This window comes from Clinocottus analis, unplaced genomic scaffold, assembly GCF_023055335.1.
Source record: "Clinocottus analis isolate CAN_PGR_092001 unplaced genomic scaffold, fCliAna1.0.p SCAF_3, whole genome shotgun sequence".
Taxonomy (NCBI): Eukaryota; Metazoa; Chordata; class Actinopteri; order Perciformes; family Cottidae; genus Clinocottus; species Clinocottus analis.
In genome coordinates this window covers 6,781,607-6,791,306 of record NW_027176042.1, presented here as the reverse complement: position 1 = coordinate 6,791,306, position 9,700 = coordinate 6,781,607, and the positions used below count along the sequence as shown (strand labels likewise).

The window sequence follows — 9,700 nt, the reverse complement described above, 5'->3', positions numbered from 1 at the left end:
CCTAAAGAGGGAGGAAGGGGGGCTGTCAATTGGATTTCGACAAACCCAATCAATAGCGACCAATAACATGTAATTTGTGTTTGAACGTGACAAGAGGGCGGTGACAGATAATCGTTGTAGTTTATGGCCCCTCCCCCTCCTCCCTCCCTCCCCCCTCCACCTGGAAACCGGTCCCTCTCCCTTTAAGTGGGAGGTGAGCGGCGCGCGCTGCGGACGCTGAGTGAGTGAACACACAGCGGCAGACAGACAGAAAGTCTCCGCGAGTGAGTGAGTGAGCGAGCGAGGGCAAAGCAACTCGGTGTGTCTCCGTCACGTCCACGCACAGTTCCGCCTCTCTGTTCCCGTCTTCAGCGCCTTCCCCGCGCCGTCATCTCAAGCGACATCCCGGCCCCCCCCCAACCCAACCCCCCGGCTCCCGCTCCCCTCTCCCCGCGGAGCCGAGCGGAGCGCAGCGGAGAGAGGAGTCCGCGCACACGGACCCGAGCCGCGGCCACTCCGTCCCGAGCCGCGCCGTGCTCTGAATGCGGTGAGGAATTAAAGCGGGAGAGGAAGAGGAGGAGGAGGAGGACGGGAAGTTTTTTGTTTTGTTTTGCTCTCTCTCTCCTTCTTTCGCGTGGAGAGCGCTCACCGGGACCGGTGAGTGAAGTCACTTAGTTATGTGTGTGTGTGTGTGAATGTAAACCAAAATGACCACAACAACAACAACTTCCAAACGGGTCTGTAAATGTCCAGGTGTGGCTGTGCGATGTTTTCTTGTTGACTAAAACCAGGCAGCTCGACAGGAAAGGGGCGGAGGGGGGGGAGGGGGGGGGCTCAACACCCCCCCCCCCCCCCCCACCCCAACAGAAAAAGTTAGCTTTTTAGCTTTCCTCCTTAATCATTTCATTTCCCACTCTCTAAACTCCTCTAGACTCTCTCACGCTGTCTTTGCGAAATCGTGTTATGTATTTCCTCTTAGTTTCGTATGCTGGCAGGGGGTTTAGCTGATGATGGAGATGGTGAGGAGGATGGTGATGGTGATGTGATGTCACCTGTTGACAGATGCAAATGAGCAGCTATCAGCATAGGTGCTGGGCATCATTTTCCCCCCCGAGGCCTTTTTACACCTTTAAAAAACATTTTTCGTCCTGTTCTCCGAAAGTTTCAGGAAGTTTCTAAATGATGAGAAATTGTCTTAATAGTCGAGGGAGTAAACTTAAAAGTCCTTTTGTGTGAGGTGTCCTATTGGGTGGTGGTGGTGGTGGTGGTGGTGGTGTCACAGGAGTCTGTCTGGGGTCCCCACACCGCAAGGCTCTCTAAACGCATTCAGGGGGCCCCCTGAGGTCCGAGTCGTCCTCGGTGTAAAAGCACTCAGGTGTGTGTGTGTGTGTGTGTGTGTGTGTGTGTGTGTGTGTGTGTGTGTGTGTGTCTACAGTGGCTGGACGCGTACAAAGCTGTCCATGTCAGTGGGGAGTCCCTGACCTTTCTTTTCCGTCAATCTTCTGTCTCCCCCCTACTGCTGCCGCTGCTTCTTTTTTATTTATTTATTTTTCCTGTTCCTGTCTCCTCATCTGGAAGGACACTCACCGTCTCGCGTACCCTCCCATCATGCTCTCTGATATCGAGCGGACGCCGACGCGCAGGGCCTCGCTGTCACGAGGCACATACTGCGCGACACTCCACTAATCTCAAGGAGTGGTTTGGCATTTCACCCTTCACCTCTGCTACCCCTCCCCCAGGTCCTCCCGTCTCTCGCTCTCTCTTTTGGGCCTTTGTCTTCTCAGGTGAACGGGTTCACGCGGGACGAAAGGTGACCCGGCGCTTTCTCTCTCTCCCCCCAGTCTGTCGCTCAGGTTGTGAGCGCGCTATCGCGTTGCTTTGAATCCCAGATTGCTCCTCTCGTCAGTCAACCAACGCCTCGAGTCGGAGAGAAGAAGTTGCGTCAAACTCCAGGTAACCATGGCAACAGTGCTAATGCTCAAGCCAAGTCCCCCGGTAAATTCCCCTCCTCGGCTCGCGGCCCTCGTGTGGGACGGGTCGCATCGGTGAAAATACCGAAAGTTTGTTCGGCAGCACGGCGCTGAACAAATCGACAAAGACTTTTCTAAACCCACTGGATGAACAAGATGTTATGTCATGTGTGTGTGTATATATATATATATATATATATATATATATATATATATATATATATATATCATAAATATGTTTAACCCGTTTCCTCAAGTAGTGCGTCTGTTTCTCAACACAATCGTACATGGCAGCCAGAAATACCTTTATCTTCTCTGTCGGTGTGTGCAGACAAATTGACCTGTTGAATCTGTATATTATTGTCCGGCTTGGATGTTAATGAATCAGATTAGAAAAAATAAGTTGCGTTTTTCAGGGACAACTCTGTTCCATTTTCGATAACATCTTTTAAAATACTACGATTTGTACATTTTGTGTTTAGTTTTTTCTTGGTTGTTTGTGGTGATGAGCTCGTGAAAAGCACAACACCGTAGAAATGTAGTTTGTGTCAGCGCTGTTTTGCTGAAGGTGAAAACATCAAATCTCATCTGATTGCATTGAAAGACTTTGATGATTTGACGATGTTGTAAAACATTCGTGTGGCTGCGTCCATTTTTGTTTTCTCTGTGCGATATTTTTTAACGTTTAATTTTGAAATAACCTGAAAGTTTCCAATTCTATGTTAAATTATTTTATTCTACAAAACATTACTACTTATAAATCCTGCATTTAGAAGGAAGGGAACCAAACCTGATTGTTGCTTCATTCCCAAATGTAATTTTCTGATATTTCTAACCCATTTTTCACACTTGCGTTAGACGTTTGAATTTGTTACATTGCATTCCTAATGATTGTGTCATGTGTGTGTGTTGACGTGAGATTATGTGTGTGTGCGCACCATTTCCTATACATCGGACGTCTCCATAAGGGCAGCAGAGCAGACAAAGGTTGTTTTTTTCTTTTCCTCCCCTCTCTCTCTCTCTCCTCCTGACCTCCTATATCCTCTCGACATTGTTCTCTGATTCCTATTGAACCAGGAGTCCACAGAGAAACACCACAATGGAGAATAATGGTGTGTGTGTTCGTGTGCATGTGTGTCCGTGTGTGTGTGTGTGTGTGTGTACTCCTCAGCCTCTCTCTTCTTTTCGCGCAGTGTGAGGCCCAAGCCAATCACACACAACAATGCCGGGTTCGGGGAAGCCGTGTGATCTCTTTAAATAAAGCCCTCTGGCTCGCCATTGTCTCCTCGGGGACGATCGCCAGAGTTGTGAACGTTCAAACAGCGCTTGGTAAACACGCCGATGGCCGCCACGTGACGGGGAACCTTTCATGATTCATCCCGATGCATTTGACTCCTTCGCCTGCTTCTTTTACGGGGCTTGTTTAGCGTCTTTCAGCTGAGTCATATTGCGTTAATACGGCACACAGCGTGTTATTAATGACTGAGTTATGCAACTTTTCTCCGGTCTCCTCAACTGACATCAACTCGGGCTCCATCAGAAATAATTGACAAATGAGTCGATGTAATTTAGTTATTAACAAGTGATGAGCTTCAGTTATGAACCCACACTTTGTACTTGTGTGTTTTTTGTGTGCGTGTTGCACAGCTGTGTCTCACCTTTTTCCAGCTGTTTTAAACCCGTTCCTACCTGCTCAACTCCAATACCTGCCATTTCAGAAGCAATAAGTTTTGTCTGCAGACCATAGAGTATTGCATTAAAATTTGTTGATTAATGGATCAACTTTCAGATGCAACACTTTTTTTTCCCTGTAAGTTTTCAATCAGAAATGGCAACACAAATAAGTTTTTAACACAATTATGTCATGTTATTAATGTGTCACCCTTGGCTCCGGAGAAATTGTGACAAAAGTTTCTCAATCTCATCTGACAATTAACTAATTGAGAAATCCATAAAACAAAGTCCAGTATGGATTGATAAATAGATGCATTTACATTTCTATTCAGTCAAAAGTGTTTATCTTTCTGTCTTTGTGCGACTTCAAAAAGAAGAAGCAAATGAAATGAGATTGTCGCGGTTAATTCTTTACTGCATCCTTTGATAAGAGCGCGTTATCGCGGATGGTTTCCACGTCCTCCTTTGCATGATGTAACAGCGAGAAATGTGCGTGAGGAGAAGCTCTTTAATGTGCACACAAGGCGGAGAAGTTCCCTGAACATCTCCTCCACCTGTTGCCGTATTAGAGGACGAAAATAACCGTATAGAGACTTCATATGAAACGCACACATACGGGCGTACACACAGACACTGGGGCTCACGCTCGGTGGGTGGTAAAGTCTTATCCTGGTGATGCACCCCCCCCCCCCCTCCCTCCATACACACACACACACACACACACACACACACACACACACACACACAACCCTGCAAGCATCTGGTGTCAAGGTAAATATGTGTTTTCTACTCAACAAAGTTGTGTGTGTAAAGTAATGCCGGTTTTTACTCTGTAAAGCTGCAGATTAAACAGGGATTTAAGATGTTGTTTGGAAGATGTCACTCTTTGGTTTGCGTTTTGCCAGCTGCGCTTTGGATGTGCACTCACTTGCCAGCGAATGCTGTGGTAAGCTCATAATAATGCGCTAATAAGGCCGTGTGTGTGTGTGTGTGTGAGTGTGTGTGAGTGTGTGTGTGAAGCGGCTCTTTATCAACAGCCGTAAATCAACTTTTGGGGAAGAAAGAGCGGAAGCATATTTTTCAATTTTCTCGTGCCACATTTGAACCCTTTCTAATCCCACGAGCCGGAGAGGAAAAGAAAGGGAACGACTTTTGCGTGTTAAGATGTTCAGATGATGCACGCGTGTGTGCGCTCACTCAGCACGCTATGTCAAAAAGCAAGCTCCCACAGGACCAAGGTGTGTTCCATTAAATACAGAGTGGAGAGAGACGCTTTTGTTGGGAAGTATGTGCTGTTTTTTTTCTTCTTCTTTTTTTTCTTTTATTCTGACGTTCGGCCATAACTACGGGTTTCCCTTTTGTCTCGCTGTTCCCGTAATGCTCGTCACGTTAACGGCCCACGTATTGTTTTGGCACGCGGGACGTGAACGAGCAGGTTTGGTTGTGACAAATCTGCCTCTTAATTTGAAGGGCCTGAGAGAGAGAGAGAGAGAGAGAAGGGGGGAAGGGGAGATGGAGAGCGAGAGAGATGAAGAGTTTGACATTTTTACATGACTGCATTGACCCAATAAGGCCCGAGGGCGCTGCTCATCATGTGAGCATATTTCAGCTTCCTTTCTCAAATTTGCCAGCGTTGACCAACTGATTTGCTTTAGCTCACGAATACAGATGTTTTGTTGTCCTCTGGTGACTGAAGAGCCTTTTTTTTCTTTTTCCTCCCGCCCCCCGCCCCTCTCCCCCTTCGTCCCTCCCCCGGCCCCATTTGTTTATTTCCGGCGTCCATCACGAGAATTGACAATCGCGCTGTTGACGAATAATAAAAAACAAAAAGTGTACCGCTTTCCTGCTTCATTTACATGACGTTCCCGCTGAATCAAAGGCGCTTTGTTCTCACATGAAACCTTAAGTTTCAATATCTAAACAGAAGTCACTCATTCTACACCTGTTTATGTGCATGTGTGGGTGTGTGTGTGTGTGTGTGTGTGTGTGTGTGTGTGTGTGTGTCTCAGAGTCTAGTGGCACGATTTGCATTTTCATTCAAAATCAGTGAAATCTAAAGTGACAGTAGGCCGCGACTTGTCCGAATTTGTGTACGTTTGGCAACTTGTTTGACTCCTAACATTTTGCAGTAAATGGTGCGGCTAAGAAAACGGGTCGGCTCTAACAGCTGTGAACTGTAACAGGACTCTTTATCTTGCCTTTGGTAACTTTTGGTCCCTAGGAGAATGAATCTGCTGCAGTCTTGTCAGCAAAGTACAACAAATACAAGTTCCAGAGGAAGTAACAGCAGCCTTTCTGCATTTACTTTTTCATCTGCCAGCATGATAACGTGGAGACGCTGGGATATCTCCGTTCCCGTCGTGTAACCTTTCTCACTTTTTAACATCGCGGTTTAAATAACGCTAGATCCAACCTATAAAGTCACCAGGAGACACAAACATAAAATGCACGGCGTATGGGACATTTCACTGTGTGAGAAAGTAGAAGGGGAAAAAATAAATGTGATTCATCGCACGATTTTTCTGCGATTAATCGCGTTATGCTCCAAATTCAATATCGAAGTAAAAACTAGTGTATTGCACACTTTTATTTTAAAGTAATATCATCAGAACAATATAACAGCACTCTGGAGCGACAGCAAGTTAACATACATACATAGTTTATGAATCTGTTTTCTTTTTTTTTCTGAATAGGTGCTGTTCAGTAGTAAGGGTGCCTGTGAGGGACAAACCACTCCTTCTTTGGTCCATGTTCAGTCTGTTGCTTAGCTTAAAGATGTAAGTTAAAGACCAGCAGTTGATTCACGTTATACAAAGGCAATAAGTGCTTTTCATATTTTTCAGTTCAGTTTTTCTTCCAGTCCAGTGTGTGTTGGCTTGAACAAGTGCACTGAAGTCTGGTTGAACGAGGTGGAGATGTGAAGGACAGCTGACAGGTATCAGCGGCGGCTTCGCGCATGCGCGATTTAATGTTCAATCCGGGGACGCTGAGCCTGCAGCGCGAACCTGCCGCGAGACTGACCGCCTGTGAAGCTTTGTGAGTCGAGCGACTCGCGTGCTTTCACGTCAGCAAATCGTCCGGTGAGGCTGTGGAAGCGCGCGCACACCTAAAGAAATCGCCTTCAAAGGCGTTAACTATATATAATATATATAAAAACAAGTTCCAAATATATAGATTCATATATAATCCGCATTTGGTCCTCGAGAGAGGATTTTACGAGTGATGTGTTGATGTGTCTCTTAAGCAGCTAAAGCAGTCCTCCACTATGTCCACAAGCCAGTCGCTGACTGACCGTCTGCGGTTTGTAAGCAGAGCTTTTCAGCTGCGGCCTGAAAGGACCCTCCGAGAGCGGCGAGCACATACGTCCACGGCCCCAAAAAACAAAATAGATTTGATGGATTTTTCATTTCCATTTTTTTCCGTCCACGTTTTGTCTCCCTGTTGTTTTTTTTCCCCCGTATTATCAGACACTACCCAGACTTCTCTGCTGTGTAGCAGTGTAGTCGTGTCTGTGGATCTGACCCGTGTGTGCGCCAAACCCGTGCGGCGCGTCATTACCGCGGCCAGCCAGCGACTTCAGGCATGATCTCCGGCTTATTGGAGCTGGTTAAGACCTATGGCTCTAAGTTGTTTGTGGCATAAGCGCGGCTGTACTTGTGAAACGAGTGCGTGCGCGCACACACACACACACACACACACGCACAGACTCTCACTCATACAGCAACGACCCCCTATGGTTCCCTCGGTGCTGAGGCGAACGGGCCCTCAGCAGAATCACCTGTTGCGCTCCTTACTGCTCAAAGGCGTTTCCATAGTAACACCTCCGAGCCCTGGCCCCTTGGTCTTTAAGACCCTCAGCAAACATAGACCCCCGCTACCGCCGCTACAAACTCCATAAAACACACACACACACACACACACACACACATATGCTGAGCACACGTGGGTGCTCTCAAGAAGCAGCGGTGAATGGAGTGAGGATATAAAGTGTGCCGGGTTGAAGGAGAGAGTGCATTGTGGGAGTAGCGGGGGGTGGGGGGGCTTTTGTCTGAGCTGGCCTGAAGGAGTAGGGGGGGTGGAGGGGGGGCTTTGTAAGGGAAAAGAAAAAGTGGCCTTCATACACATCCTTTCTTCCCTTTTCTCTTGTTCTATCTCTTTACTGGGAGTGTGTTTTGTCTTCTCCCTCCTCCTCCTCCTCCTCTCTGATAAATGCCACAGTAGCCTTTCGCTAGCCGCCACAATAGACGACCTGTTTCGCGGGGAGAGAGAGAGGGATGAGAGGGAGGGAGGCATGAAAAGAAGAAGAAAAAAAATGTCTGCTTTTTAACCTGTGCTTCTGAAAAGCAGAAGAATAACGCGGCCGTGACTAAAGCCAGAGTCCTGTTCTCCTCTCTTTTCTCCCTCCTCGGTGTCTTTGTGAAGGGCACAGTTGTGTCATCGGCCTATTTATACATCTTATTTAGAAAGCTTTTGTGAAAGAGAGAGAGTGAAAGAGAGAGAGAGAGTGGTCAGAGAAAGAAAGGCTTGTGAAGTGCATTGGAGCAGGCATGTTAAAGACACACGGTCGCATGAAGTTGCAACTGGGCTTTAAAAGGGTTTAGTATATCAAAATACCAACTATCAGTCACTTATTGTGCTTTGTCTTGTGTGTTTTTTTTAAATGTTCTTTCTTATACTGTCGAACATTTTCACAGACGACCACATCAGTGGAAGACGTGTTCAGATCCCTTGAGCTCAGTCAGAGTAGCGTTGCCTTTCATGAAATAATGTGCATGATGCATGAATTGCCCAGAAACAAAATGTTATCATGTGGATTGTAATTAGTAATGCGTTTTTAGGGGTGCAGCCAAATTTGACTTAAAATGTGTGTGCGCTACTGAGTCGTCGTCATTTTGAACCATATGGATTCTAATTTACAGGATGAACATATCTCATGAATGAAGACATGGCTGCTTCAAAAAAAAAATTAACAAAAGGTTAAAACGGCAAGAAAAGTCCTTAAGTGATGTACAAGCAGCTCTGGTCCTGGAGCAAGGCTCTCGTGAGCGTTGTCATGTCTTGTCCTCCAGGGTCTCAACAAAAGTTGTGTGTTAGTCTGCAGCACACCAACTTCATTGCATTTGTACCTTCTTCCTCTTGCTTGATGGCTTCTCCGCCCCTGATAAGATGTTTGGCAACCAATCATTAGAAGTGGTCGCGTGACCATGAGCCTCACGTCTAAAGAGCCCCCGATGAAGAAAACGCCACCTGCGTCACAGCTGATCCGACACGCCCCGTTTCTGCCGCACGGCACGGCAATGCTGGACGCACATTTTGGTGTCTTTCGATTTATTTTATCCGTTTTTATTTATTTGCACGGAACGGATACACTACGTCGTACACAACATGCACTCTGCCGTACGCTACACTGAATGCTAGGTACGCCGCGCCGTCCCCTGCGCCGTTATGGAGACCGGCTCAAGAGTCTTTCCCCCGCCGAGCATGAAAACTGAACGGAGAAAACAACCGGGTACTAAAATTGGAGTTGAGCCGAACCATGCGGTTATATTAAGGCACTAGTTTCCGGCAGCATTTTGCAGATTGCTTCATGGTATTTTGTTTTCAAGGATTTCCACGGCCTATTTCCACCACGGACAAAATACTTCAAACACGGTTCATAGCAACAGCGGCAATGAGGACACCAGCACGGTGGTCACCCTGGTTACGGGTGCACGTAGCCGTTATTCATATTCTCATATTTGTTTTATTTCATGACAGAAAGCCATTGCTTCGTTACATATTTTGCTGCGAGTTTGTCTGGTGCGGTGTCCCAGTCGCACGCTTGATGTTCGAGCATCGTTTTTGTCTCGTTGACGTTGAAACAATAATTCTTCTGAAATCCCCGAAGGGCCGCAGCCTGAAAGCAGCACAGCAGCTGCTGTCTGGAGAGGCCGTGAACTCCGGACCGTGCGCTTACCTCCAGTTTTACACCTGTTGGACTCAGAAGATTATACACTTTATTCCCCTCGCAGTAATGCGCAAAACGCACACAAACCGGGGGCCTTAATTTAGTAATTTAGTCCCAAAAATGTTCACGT

At 46.8% G+C, this 9,700-nt stretch overlaps 1 protein-coding gene across 3 annotated transcripts in view; it reads left to right on the top strand.

Annotated features, from left to right (window-relative positions):
• Positions 1-231: 231 nt before the first annotated feature.
• Positions 232-9,700, top strand: part of sox13 (SRY-box transcription factor 13) — a 40,219-nt gene continuing 30,750 nt past the window's right edge. For 2 of the 3 annotated variants that reach the window (XM_068595031.1, XM_068595030.1), the window contains exon 1: positions 232-526. In XM_068595031.1, the coding sequence (XP_068451132.1) occupies positions 522-526 (5 nt within the window). In that variant the 5' untranslated portion in view covers positions 232-521. Of the gene's footprint in view, positions 637-9,700 lie in introns of all 3 variants that reach the window. The other variant, XM_068595032.1, reaches the window with a different exon arrangement.